This window comes from Cupressus sempervirens, chromosome 10 (assembly GCF_028749045.1).
Source record: "Cupressus sempervirens isolate cs-2001-9-10 chromosome 10, ASM2874904v1, whole genome shotgun sequence".
Lineage (NCBI taxonomy): Eukaryota > Viridiplantae > Streptophyta > Pinopsida > Cupressales > Cupressaceae > Cupressus > Cupressus sempervirens.
Genome location: NC_143127.1, coordinates 197,514,591 through 197,528,614, shown reverse-complemented (window position 1 = coordinate 197,528,614; position 14,024 = coordinate 197,514,591). Strand labels below are relative to the sequence as shown.

Here is a 14,024-nt window from a genome sequence, read left to right as displayed (position 1 = left end):
TAATGCCTTGGGCATTCTCAGCGCTGGATTTTTTATTGCATGACATTTTTTATATCTGCAACTCGTGCTCAAAACGTGGGCTCTCTCTACCCTCTTCTATCTGCTTGCTTCCCTATTTATGTCTGCTGTTGGATGCCCCCTGCATTATCTCAGGCTTGGACTGCATTTTAAATGTATTGGAAATCTTCAATTGACGTGAATTCCCTTCCGGTTGATCAGTGACTTTAACCTTTTGTTTTGACTGTATGATTTCTATTTACTTGCGGCTTCTCTTTGTTAAAAAAAAAAAAAAAAAAAATGTGATCTTCTTTCCTTGAATATGTCCTCCATTATGACAACAGATTTTGCCTTGAGTAAGCCTTTTTAAAGCTATGGGCTGCTCTTCTTAACACTGGGCATATTGTGCTTTAAAAAACGTTGGTTCCTTTTATGCATGAGAGCTCTGTGCTAACTGCTGCAACCGGCTTCTATGGCTTTGATTTGTTCCTTAATTTCCATTTTCTCTTATGGAGTTGCTCCATAACAATGCCGAATGCCCCATTTCATTTGCATGAATTGCTTTAAATTAGTGGCTCTGACTTTGTATTGATTGAGCTGACTCCCTTCAAACTCATGCTGCTCTTATCTGCATGTGGAAATTCCTTAAGTTGCCCGTGGTTTCCCCTTTTAATACAATTGAAATGCTTTGGCAAACTATATCTACTCCACATAGTTTGATCATTAGATCAAAGCATATCCCAAAGAAATTATTTAACATTGATAATTTCTGACTTCTCCCTTTAATGGTCTATCACATTTTGAAGTTTTAATCATCACAATGCATGATCTCCACTTGCAATGACTGGAACTAAAAATAAAATCACAAGAACATTACTTTAAAACTCCCTTTTAAAACATTTCCGCACCATTGTGAAAATTGTGTCAGGAGGCTTGCCAGGTGGCCGTAAAAGCTAACTTAATCAAGTAACCAGGTTGTAAAAATTGGCATGAGTGTTCAATCCTGTATACTTTACCACACTGCAAATTTTTAGCCCATGACGAATTTCCAGTCAAAAGATTTTAATAGCCGAACATCCATACTTCAATTACCCTGCAGGCAAACAATGTTAAAAAACAAAAACTGGGCTCGGGTTCGGCATTATAAACTAGGTTATTGATCACTTGGGGTTTTGAAAACTAGGATATAAGTTCTTTGCCATGAAGAGGATATAATTCCATGTTTTGGGCTCATGAAGAATCACAGGGCACATTTGGCGAATTTTCGAAAACAGGCACTTGGAAATTTTAACTGGCAAATGTGTCAAAAAGTGATTTTTGGCAAATGTACGGACATAAGAAAGTATGCAAATGGATTCATCATGACTTAAGAACTGGCATACTTCAAGGATTTCTAGGACACAACACAATGGTGCAATCCATTTAGGCTAGCCAATCATAGGATCAAAGTTATAACATGCCGAACAGGGGTACGGATCAATCTGGATACCTTAGCCGTAACAAAACAATGCAAATTGGGTTATTGATCATGTTAGCAAACTGATCAAATGAATTCGACATGATCTCAAAATTGGAACATATGAAGCGTCTTACCCCTAGAACACAATGCAAAAAGAATTTTTTCATTTGGGTCAACTGGGTCAAAGATATGATTGGTCGAACAGGGCTTCCCAGAATTGTGAACAACTAGTTAAATGCACAAAACAGTAAATGACCAACTTTGAGGAGTTCAAAACCTAGTCAAACGGATTCGAAATGACTTGAAAATTGAAACATAGGTTCTCTATTATGGACACTAAACATCCCCAAAGTGACTAGTCATGACACAGTCCTGGGTAAAAGATATTTAGATGCAAACTGGGCCTCTGATCGCTATTTGACACTTGGTAGAATTGCAAATTTTGACACTAGCTCAAAATGGGACTTCACAGAATGATTCGGGATGGCAAAATAACATTGTGGATCATATGCATATGTCAAAAGAAAGGTGTTAAGCCACTCAAACACCATCTAGGCCTCAAGCTACCAACTGACCACATGCATAAAAGGCACTTTAGGACATGATTTTCCAAAATTTTCAAAATGTGACTAAAAATGAAGCATGCAATTTTCAGTCCCAACATGATCATGTGCCCATTAAAGATGAAACTCTCACTTAAGGTGGAAAAGTCCTACCATCATCTAAAGTGGGAATATTCCAATGCGGTCCCTAAGTAAACATAGGTGATAAAATGACTTTCTAGGTTCAACAATTAAACACACTAATAGAGGTCTTACCTTTCTTCTTAACACTCTTGTTTGGAGAACATGCCAACTTTGAAGCCACTATAAAGGATGTTGATTAACCCAGACTTTCCTGGCATTGAAGTCTCAAAATTAGTAACTTTTGTGCAAGAGGAAAAATATGTTGATGCTCAGGTTTAACTCCTTTCCATTAAGTAGCCTATTTTCTAGTGCTATCAAGTGCCATTACCGGAGGAGAAGGTTTTAAGCAATCCTTTGCCATATGTCTTGTAGCATCCTTTTCTAATGGTCCTATAACATAACCATGCCTACACCTAAAAGCCATACCTTCATATTCCATCATTTCATTCCAATACTTGGGGTCAAACTTGATTCTAACCTTAGGAAGAATGGATAGGTAAGATCCAACTCCATCAAAACCAATGCTTATGTAAATGATGAACACAAAGTAAATGTAGAGTGTTCTTCTAAAAATCTCAATCTAAAAATGAACTTGTCAATAGAATTTGCTTTAACATGCAAACATGTAGATTTCCATAAAAGTAAGGGCAAATTTGGCAATCACACCCAAACCAAAAAAAATAGAAGTTATCAATGAATGGGTTAAAATCTGCATACCAAGACAAATAGAATAAAATTAACAAAATTGAATAATTTTAATAAATTATAATCAAAACAATTTATATTTAATAGTATAAGCGCGACTTGAAAGGCAAATAGTGAACCGTTGCCTATCCCTCTATTGAATGAACAAATGAATGAATGCTTTTTAATGACATCCACAAGATCAGATAATTTCCGAATTCCTCTCTATTTCTAATCTTTTGATATGGATCTTAACCAAAAAAAACCAGCAGCCTCTTTTATCTTGTCCTCTTCAAATAAGCTATATGTGAAAATGATAAATTGTAAACACGATTATCCTCTCTACAAATTGCACCATTGACTAAATTTCAAAAAAATTAAAACACAATGATTTTTAAAATTTTTTTTCATCATTTAATATTCATGATTTATATATTTTGTGATCCAAAATAACAACATTTTTGAAAAAATTTCGCTGTATTTTTGTGAATGTATTTTGTTTGGAGATCAACCAGCCACATAAATTGTGAGGTTCGTTGATGAATGCCTCCGTAAAAAAACATAATTACTTTTTGAAAAATGAAGAGAGGAGAGCCGAGGGCATGAAAAAAAGCGAAGGCAGAGAAACCGAACCAGATTCGCGCGTGACTGGAAGGAATTTGTTTCTGTGCGTTTCGAATTGATTGGCGATGGCAGGTCTATCGCTCATGTGTGGGGACTGCGGTTCTCAATTAAGAAGCGTCGAGGAAGCTCAAGAGCACGCCGAACTCACTGGCCACGCCAGTTTCTCTGAATCAACCGAAGCTGTAATTTAATCTTCTCATATAAAACTTCTTTACAATTTCTGCCCCAATATGGTCGTTGTTGTTTTAGCTAATCTTTGATGCCCTCAGGTGCTTAATCTAATCTGCGCGACTTGCGGAAAACCTTGCCGATCTAAGACTGTAAGTTATATTTCACCCTAAGAACCCTTAGTTGCATTGCGGTTATATTGTTTTACAGGAGCCATTGTGTTTAATTGGACTTTGATGGATATATCTAATGCGATGCAAAAATTGAAGTCTAGATCAACGGTAGGGAAATGCGTGCTTAATGTAGATTTGCCACTTCTTTTTAGTCCACAGTGTAGTTTTTTTAGGGAAACAAATATTAACGACGCGAAATGAAATTGAATAATCGATATTCAGGGGCTCACTGACGTAGATTTAAACACAACAATGAAATTCCTTGGTAAGCTACTCGTATAGAAGTTGTCTATTCAATCGAATTCATTAACCACTTAAACCTAGTGTTAATTTTTTGCTTTAGCTTGCACCCGATTTCATCAATTGGGTGCATGTGTTGCTCAATTTAGTTTGTTGTGGCAGGCTGCACCAAGGATTCATACCTACCACAATCTGTTTTAGATAGGTTGCATCCACAATTGGATGCGGTATGTTGCTTTATTTTATTTTGCTGTGGTATATTGCACCTATATGTGGATGCACAATTAGCGCAGTATTTATGTCTAGCATCATGTACTTAGGTAGGCTGTACCTTAAATTGGATTCAACATGTCACTCGATTCAGCTTCGTTGTGGCTTGCTTGACCTAGAAGTGAATGCAGATATTATACATGAATTGTACATGGCATAATCTGTTTTAGGTAGTTTGAATCCACAATTTGGTGCGGTCTGTTGCTCAATATTACTACATGTGGTATGTACAACCCAGATTTTTATCCAGAGCGTATCAGAATTTCACTTTCTCTTCTTTCGTAAAATACAACACAAAATTGGGTAAGAAACATTTTATGTACGTTGCGTCCTTGGATGCAGCATTTCACACAACTGTGGTACTCAGAATCCTGAACAATGTCTATTGTTATTCAATTTTAGTTTCTCTGTTTTATACCACGCAAAAAAAATTAGATGAAGAATGTTACACAATTTTTCACAAAACAAATTAATAATTCATGTGGGGTTTTCAACTAGGAGATTCACTATGAAAGGCCTGCCAAATTACCAGTCAAACTCGTCCGATTGACTTTTCATATATATATATTTTGATATGGGTAGATATGTCCGACAATTTTTTGGATGCTGGAAACCACTCAGTCAGTGCTAGGCAGAAGCCTGTATACACGAAGACTGGGCCAAACTCTGATTGCAATTGACAAGGATTGAAACTTAGTCTTGCCGAAAATAGCAGAATTGTTCACCAAGCTAACAGTGGGCCATCTGATTATTTTTTCTAGATCGATGTTAGGTAATATTTGCAAACATTGCCTCGTGTGATTTATTTTGCACATTACGTGAACCCATAGTCTTGTGTTCTCGCAAAGCCTGTTGTCCAAGCAAATTGGGTGTAACATAAAACTGCATCTAACGTTCGCTAACCACTTGGTGGACTGATCCTTGGGGCTGAACCCAACCTATTGTACGTTCATAGATTGGGGATAGAAATGTTGATGACCACTGGTGAGTAATCCTAATGCTTAGACAAGGGAAAACAGGGTTGTATTATTTTGAACATATTTTAAAAGCATTTACCGTTTGACATTTGTGGATTTGCCTATTTTAAATCTAAGAGATGCTATGTGATGAAGGGTGCTCCCATTAATACCACAGCAAATAATAGGAACATAGAACATCACAAATTGTCAGAACAAAATATGGGCTTCTTATTACTGAAATTACATAATTATAATATGCAAACCCACATGCGCCTTCCTTACAACAGTCTGCAAGACAAAGCTGCAACTATCACCCACAACTGCCCTAGATAACCTACAAGCCTTCCTTATATAGGCACTCTTTACTGCCCTAGAAGGTTCTAAACACTAAGCCCTAACCCTTGAGGCTGACCAACCTCATATTATATAATTTCATTACACTTTATTATAAAGGATCTACTCAAGACATTTTACAAATTACATTTTCAGATGGGTCCACTTCTAGAGACCATAACTAGCAAATTGTTGACCCATGGGCTATTATAACCCCATTCCAGAATCCTCAACTAGCGATCTACAGCGGATGATGGCACAAACATCTATCAACCGAGGTTTCGTCTCGTTTCAGAGCCATTTAGGCCTTCATTGTTGGACCTGAAGTTTGGATAGCCAATATTCATACTAAAAATCTGCAATGACTGCACCGATACATATAGGCTGATATGTCAAGGATAAACCTCCATATATGATTTTAGAACAATTAGAGCACATAATACCAACTTGCTAAAACTAGCAAGCTCTCATAAATAACAGCTCTCTACATGAATAGCCCTTATTGAAAACACAAAAACTACAAAATTGGAAATAGAAATATTTTTGGGTGATGCAAGATTGCCCTTACACTCAGGATGCTCTTACATCAGACACCTGGGGTAATTTGAGAAGTGATCCTGTCACGTCTCAGGTAGTCAGAGGAAAACCAAGACAGTCAACCTCCTCTCGTGCTAGCCATGATGATTCCTCTACTGGTCTCCCTTTCCATTTGACCAATTACTCTTCATATGTTCTGTTCCTTGTGCTTCTTCCCTCATGGCTGTCCAATATTTCCTCAATCTCTTGTGTAGCTGAAGTAGATTCCAGAATACTCCATTGTGCTTCTGCAATGTCATCTTCGTCACCTCCCTCATAATAGTCTGTCAAATCTGAAATGTTAAACACTGGTCGAATGTTCACTTCAGCTAGCAACTCTACTTTATAGGCATTTCTAGAATCATGCCTTTTTACTATCTTGCATGGTCCAAACTTATTCATTTTTAGCTTATTATATGCACCCACTAGAAATCTCTCCTTCCTCAAATGAATCATGACGTTATCTCCAATGTGAAATTCCTTATACCTCTTTCTCACATCTTCCTTAGCCTTATACTATGTATTTATCTTTGTAATGTGCTTCCTCACCTCCTCATGGATGTTTTTCAAATTTTTAGCAAAATCTTCTGCTTCCGTACTACTTATTTCCCTTTTATCCAACTGCCTCAATTCAGAAGCAATTTTGTGATTGCTCCCATAGACAATTTGGAATGGTGATTTATCAATACTCCTGTTGATAGATTTAATTATTTGCAAATTTTGCTTGTGGTAAAATCAGATCTCAACCTTTTGGCTTATCCCCAACCAAGCATCTTAGCAAATTCCCCAAACTCCAATTCACAACTTATGTTTGTCCATCAGTTATGGGTGATGGGATGAACTAAATTTCAAATTTGTCTTCATTTTCTTCCACAATGTACGCTAGAAATACCCAGCAAACTTGGTATTTCAATCAGAAACTATACTCTTTGACAGATCATGTAGTTTCACCACTTCTCTAAAAAACAACTCTGCCACATGAACATCATCACTAGTCTTCTTGCACAGAATGAAATGTACCATTTTTGAAAATCTGTCAGCCACCACAAATATTGAGTCATACTCTTGCTGTGTCCTTGGTAATCCAAGAAAGAAATTGATGTTGACATCTTCCCATGGCTTCTCAGGTACAGGTAATGGCTATTACAACCCTATATTTTACTTTAGTCCTTTTGCCATTTGACATACTTTGCAACACTGCACAAACTTCTTGACATATTGCTGTAATTGTGGCCAATAATAATTCTCATCAACCAAAGCAATGGAAATCTGTACTTGATTGTGATCTTGTGAATAACACAGGACTCGGGCTCTCTCGAATCAACCCCTTCTGCAATAACTCATGAACTTGTCTCTTCAACTCTTCATTTATTGCTGGTGTCATTCTATGCACTGCTTGGTTTAGCAAATTGGCTCCTAGAATCAAGTAAATTTGGTGACTGATCTTTCTCACTGGGGGTAATCCATTAGGTACATTATTTGACACAATGTTAGGAAACTCTCCCAAGAAATCTGCAACTTCTGCAGGTACCTCCTCTATTTCTTTACCATCTTTTGGGATTACAACAAAACACATAGGCTCATGCCTCATACCCTTGAGTATCAACAAAACATATTCTAGCAGCACTACATACCTTTTCTTCTTTCTTCCCTATTGGCTTCAACTTATGTTTCACTCCATCCTTTGCCAGATTATAGGTATTTGCATGCCCATCATGTACAACATGCCTGTCAAACTGCCACGACCTACCCAACAACATATGACATATGTCCATAGGTATGATATCACATAGCACCTCATCCTGGTAGCTTCCAATCTTGAACTTAACTAGGCACTGCTCATTGACCATCCTACACCCAGGCAATGCAGTATGAATGCGAGTGTTTCTGCCCCTTGAGCTTTAACTTCATGACCATCTTTTTAGACACCAAATTGTCAGTTCTTCCACCATCAATGATCTCATCACAACACTTATCTTCACATTTGCACCTTGTGCATAATAGGCTCCTCCTTTGATTAGGTTCATTCTCACCACTCAACAAGACTCTTCTGTTAACTTGGACTTATCCTCTTTTAGCATCTTCAGAATGTGAGGATTTTGCATCTTCATCAACATGCGCTACTTTGGCTTGGCCTTCAGTTCTTTTATCAGTCCTTCCTTGGCGCTGGGAACCCTCAAATGCTCTATGACCTTCTTTTACGCAATGGAAACATTTTCTATGGAAGCCTCCTCTTCCAGAGCCTTGCCCTCTTCCTTTTCCTCTCTGATCTCTATTGTTTTGATCATGGAAACGATTAGAATTGTTTTCCCTTTGATTCTGATTGCTAGTGCTGGTCTTATCCTTGTTCTTCTGATCATCATTTCAGCCTCCATAAGACCGTCTGCCAGATCTTCCACTGCGACCTCTTCCGCTATTTTCGTTTTCGAACTTCTTATTCAAATTTTCCTCAACTCTTAGGGCAAATTAATATGCCTCTTCAATACTGTTCATTCAAATGAGACTCAATTCCTCTTGAATACTTGGCCTCAACCCATTAAAGTAACGGGCAACTTTCTCCTTGTCAGCTTCTGCATAGCCTCTTCCGATGAGAGCTTGGTAGAACTCTTCAGTTACTCTTGGACAGATCTTTCCCCTTGCTTCAACCCTTACATTTTATTCAATAGATCAAGCTCATACTCCATGGGAATGAATTGTCACTTCAATTTAGCTATCATCCGGTGCCATCTTGTGACTTTGTTCTTCCCTCTTCTATTTTACTCCAACTGAATCTCCTGCCACTAGATCTTTGCATGACCCTTTAGTTTGGCCTTTGCAAATTTGACCCTAATAGGATCCTCAATATCTTCATACTCAAAGTATTCCTCCAATTCATTGATCCAATCGATCAATTCCTCTGGGTTAAGGTTTTCCAAAAATGTGGCAACTTCAAACATAGGTCTTTTTCCAGTCTTGGAGATGGCTCTAAAAAGCCTTTCTTCTTCTAGATTCAGGATTGCTTCTTCTTTAACATTTTCTTCTTCTCCTTCATCCTCACTTTCATCTCCTACGACAAGATTTATTCATTTGTGCATTTGTTCTTCCAATGCTTGTACCTATCTCTGGAGGGTTCTAAAGCCCTCAGGTGTAACACTTACGACTCTTCCACCGTGCTTTCTTCGTGCAGGCATTTTTGCACTTTCGTTCAAACTCTAGTGCAAACTGCCTCACAATTGGCAATTTGTCCACATGCTTAGCCCAAACAAACAACAAAAACATAGAACAACACAGATTGCGAGAATAAAATATGGGCTTCTTATTATCACCGCAAGTGTGGAATTACATAATTACAATATGCAAACTCACATGGGCGCCTTCCTTACAATAGGCTGCAAGACAAAACTGCGATTATCACCCATAAGTGGCCTAGGTAACCTACGAGCCTTCCTTATACAGGCACCTTTTATTGCCCGGGAAGGTTCTAGACACTAAGCCCTAACCCTTGAGGCTAACCAACCTCATATTATATCATTTCATTACACTTTATTACAAAGTATTGATACATAGTAGCTTCGGTAGGATATAAGAATGTCGTATGACTTGATGTTCTCTATATTCCTTAATACCACAAGTTAGGTGATATTTAAATTGAGTTATACTTAGTTCTCTTCCCTAGCTAAGAGGGAGTGTTGATACATAGTAGCTTCGGTTAGATATATGGATGATTTCTTGTATTAATTATATATGTGTATGTATGTCAGTTCATTATACACAATTCTTGTGCTCAATAAGAATGATCATTTCATATACCCCGGAGACAAAGAAATCATTCTTTTATTAAATCAAAACTCTATATATCACGGTAAGTATACTTAAATCTGAATTTGCAGATTATATTATTCTCTTGGTATAGATCAAGTAATGATATGATATACATGCGTAGAATTGACCAAGCTATGATCGAGCATACTTATATTGGATCATAATTTGGATCAAGCAACTGATCCATTCACTTTTTACGCAGATCAATGATTTGCAATAATAAAATTGGTTAAGTACTAGCTAATCTGGGTTATGACTATGTTTAAATGAAGAGCCATGCCATGAATAGACATGGCTCCACATTGTGGAGACATGTCTTTTCATGACATGTCTCTTAGAGACAATACTTATACCAATATCAAATGGCCAAGAGAGAGATATAGAAATCAATTAATATTCTCTCTTTGGAAGTTCGGAAATTCCGTTACATAATGACAAATCTATCTAAACTTAACATGGTATTAGAGCATTAAGGTTAGAAATCTAAGTCATAGAACATTGATATATATGGAGATTAGTGTATTCCAGTCATTTCATTCCAAAGGCATTGCTGAGACATTTCTTATTTTTTGGTTCATAGCTGCTTGCAGTGATTGTTGTCAGGTGTGCATCATTGCTATGAAGACTTTTGTATTTCTCTGTGTTTATGAAGATTATTTACACAAATTTTAAGGAAATATTTTTGAATCTAAGAATTCAAGCGTACTACCAAATAATGTTGTATTTTTGCCACATTGAGACTATTTAATAGAAGGCAATATTAATGATGATTGGATGTAGTATAGAAACTAGTTACATCGTGATAATTGTAGCAGTTGTATTTATTGCCCAGGCAAAATACCATCCATTAGAGTGGGACATGGGAAGAGTCCACAGGTAGACTCTGCCAAGCTTGAAGAGAGTATTGGTCCAAAGTGTCCATGGCTATGGTGTAGAATCCTGTGACTGTGGACTATTTTTTGGTACTGGTGTGTTGTAGCCTAGAACTACAAAATTGCACTCGCTATTTAGATATTGGGTTTGGAAGTTCAACCACCATGTGATATCATGGTTTCATAGAGGCCATATCCTTCGTGCTGGGTGTAATGGCTACACATATGAATGAGAATATTTTACGGGTTCAAGATCGAACATTATCCCAATGTTTGTCATATGGAATGCTAGGCAACCTGTTTTCAAGTGCTTAGAAGGTAATACTTAGACACAAACCTACGTGGTTGGAGCCATTCACAGCTGATAAGAAGAAAGGAAAACACTGATGCTAGGATTATATTGGATATCACGCTGAATTGTTCTAAACATGGTGAATTATGATGAGGGCCAAAGGACACTCAACCATCAGATCATATTACTAGATGCTTCAGTGTGGTAAATATAATTGTTCGTAATTTCATTGCTGAACGAAATAAGGAAAGATTGTTTGTGGAAGCCTAACTTATAAAGAGTCTGTTTGAACAGCTTTCAGCACAACACTGAGGTTAGAGTACCAGATGTATTTGAGATTCCTTCTAACAAGGAACAATTTCTTTTCATAAGAGGATGCAATGGGAAGATAAGAGATAATGCAGACTGCTTTCATTAATACATTTAGCATATCTCCCACCCTTTGGTAAATGTTTTGAATAAGTATTGAAATTATCTAAATCAGATGCTAGCATATTAAGTTCTAATGTTGTATGAATGTTGTCCCTATTGAGAAGGAGACATCATTGAGAGGGAGTCAGCACATCCATCATAGGTAAGCTTGGAAGTCAAGGACTATATACATGTGATTAGTGCTTCAAAAAGGGTCACATTAGCATAAATGCCTGCTATAGCCCAATGTTGGGATAAATCCATAGGTTATTTATCACATTCATTCATGTTACTATGAAATCAGACTAGAATGCTTAAATATGAGAGACTACTACGAATAATGTTGTGATTAGAATAGAGAGAGTTGCTAGAAAATCTACCAAGTGGATCTTTGATCATAGTGATTTAGAGGGAGTAGACCATGGAGATGGTTTCTAGACAAGGTAGATTATCACAACAATATAAACGGCTGATATTCTTACCAAGTCTCATACCAAGTGAAGTTTGTGCATTTGGAGACTATCTTGGAGTTGGAGCAATGAAGAATGGAGTCCTTGCTGAGGAGCCTTAGCATCAATGATTTCTTAAAATGTACTTTATTGGATTTCTTCTTCATGTCAGAGAATTTGTGGTGATTTCATGCAAACTTTGGATGTCGTGTGTGTGATGACATGACAACACTACGCGAGAGGATCTGTGGTAACTCTATGTAAAATCTTTTATTGTCATGTGTGTGACTCCATGACTTTATGGGCCCCCTATGTACATTACTGAAAGGTGACAATCTCTCTGATAATCTACACTTGCATTCAACATTGTAAAGTAATGACTTTACAATGTCTACTATTACGACGAATATCATGTTGACTTGATATTCATGGAAATGTCTTGATAGTTAAATCCCATGGACTTATTGATAGATATCATGCTAACTTGATATGGTTTGTATCAATATGTTGTTTATGAGATAATCATGGTGGATATTATGTGACATAATATCTATGGATATGCCATGATGAGTTATGGTAGACATCATGCGACATGATGTCAGTGCACATATGATGTCAGTGCACATACCATAACCAAGATATATGAATATCATGCTGACTTGATGTTCAATATACTCCTTGATATCATGAGTAAGGTGGTATCTAAATATGTCATACTTAGTATCTCTTGAGCATTTTGATGGATATCATGAGATGTGATACCTATTGCAAATCATTATGTTCTTTATGAGATAATCATGGTGAGACGCCATGATGTGTTATGATAGACATCATGAGACTTGATGTTATTGCACTTACCATAACTTAGATATATATTATACATATAAGAAGAATATCACATGACTTGATGTTCTTAAGCATATTATATTTTTTATGTCACAAGATAGGTGATATCACTCTTCCAAATAAGGTGAACTTATTGAAATATATATTTCGTCTTCCCTAGCTAAGAGGGAGTATTGATATATAGTAGCTTTGGTAGGATATAAGAATGTCATGTGACTTGATGTTCTCTATATTCGTTAATACCACGAGTTAGGTGATATGTAAATTGTGTTATACTTAGTTGTCTTCCCTAGCTAAGAGGGAGTGTTGATACATAGTAGCTTCGGTCAGATATAAGTAAGATTGCTTGTATTGATTATATATGTGTACGTATGTTAGTTCATTATACACAGTTCTTGTGCTCAATAAGAATGATCATTTTATATACCCTGGAGATAAAGAAATCATTCTTGTATTAAATCAAAACTCTATATATCACAGTAAGTATACTGAAATTTGAATTTGTAGATTATATTATTCTCTTGGTGTAGATCAAGTAATGATTTGATATACATGCATAGAATTGACCAAGCTATGATCGAGCATACTTATATTGGATCATAGTTTGGATCGAGCAACTGGTCCATTCACTTTCTATGTAGATCAATGATTTGCAATAATAAAATTGGTTAAGTACTAACTAATCTGGGTTATTGTCATGTCCCCTCTCCCACACTAGTTTGATGGTGCCAAGTTAATCTATCTCCACATCTTGATAGATTAACACCATCACCAGTCAGGTTGTCTGCCAGTCACAAGGGAGATTTATCTTAAGTCGTCACTTAATATATTGAAAGTGCTTTTATAAAGTTACTTTATGTTTTAAAAGTCATTTACTTTATAAGGTGACTTAAGTGACTACAGGACGAAATTGGAAGTTTAATCCCACTTCTCTTATCCCAACACTTTTCCCTCACTTCGAGGTTATAAGTAGGAGACTTCGTCTTGGGATTTGCATACAAGAATTTATGAATTGAATATATTGAAAGATTTGGTTGCTTTAATGTGACTGGTTTTTCCAAAAGATGACAAACCTTTTGGGAATGAGTGAATCTAGATGAAAACCTAGTGTTCACACTATCTATGATAGCTGAGTTGGAGATGATATGCAGAAATCTGGAACCCCATGGCAACAGTAGGTACGA

The 14,024-nt window shown here is 36.7% G+C and overlaps 1 protein-coding gene across 1 annotated transcript in view; it reads left to right on the top strand.

Annotated features, from left to right (window-relative positions):
- Positions 1 to 3,377: 3,377 nt before the first annotated feature.
- LOC149533317 (ubiquitin-associated (UBA)/TS-N domain-containing protein) overlaps positions 3,378 to 14,024 on the top strand; it is an 84,035-nt gene continuing 73,388 nt past the window's right edge. The window contains exons 1-2 of the mRNA XM_089805940.1: positions 3,378 to 3,632; positions 3,720 to 3,770. Of these exons, the coding sequence (XP_089662066.1) occupies positions 3,516 to 3,632; positions 3,720 to 3,770 (168 nt within the window). The 5' untranslated portion in view covers positions 3,378 to 3,515. The remainder of the gene's footprint in view (positions 3,633 to 3,719; positions 3,771 to 14,024) is intronic.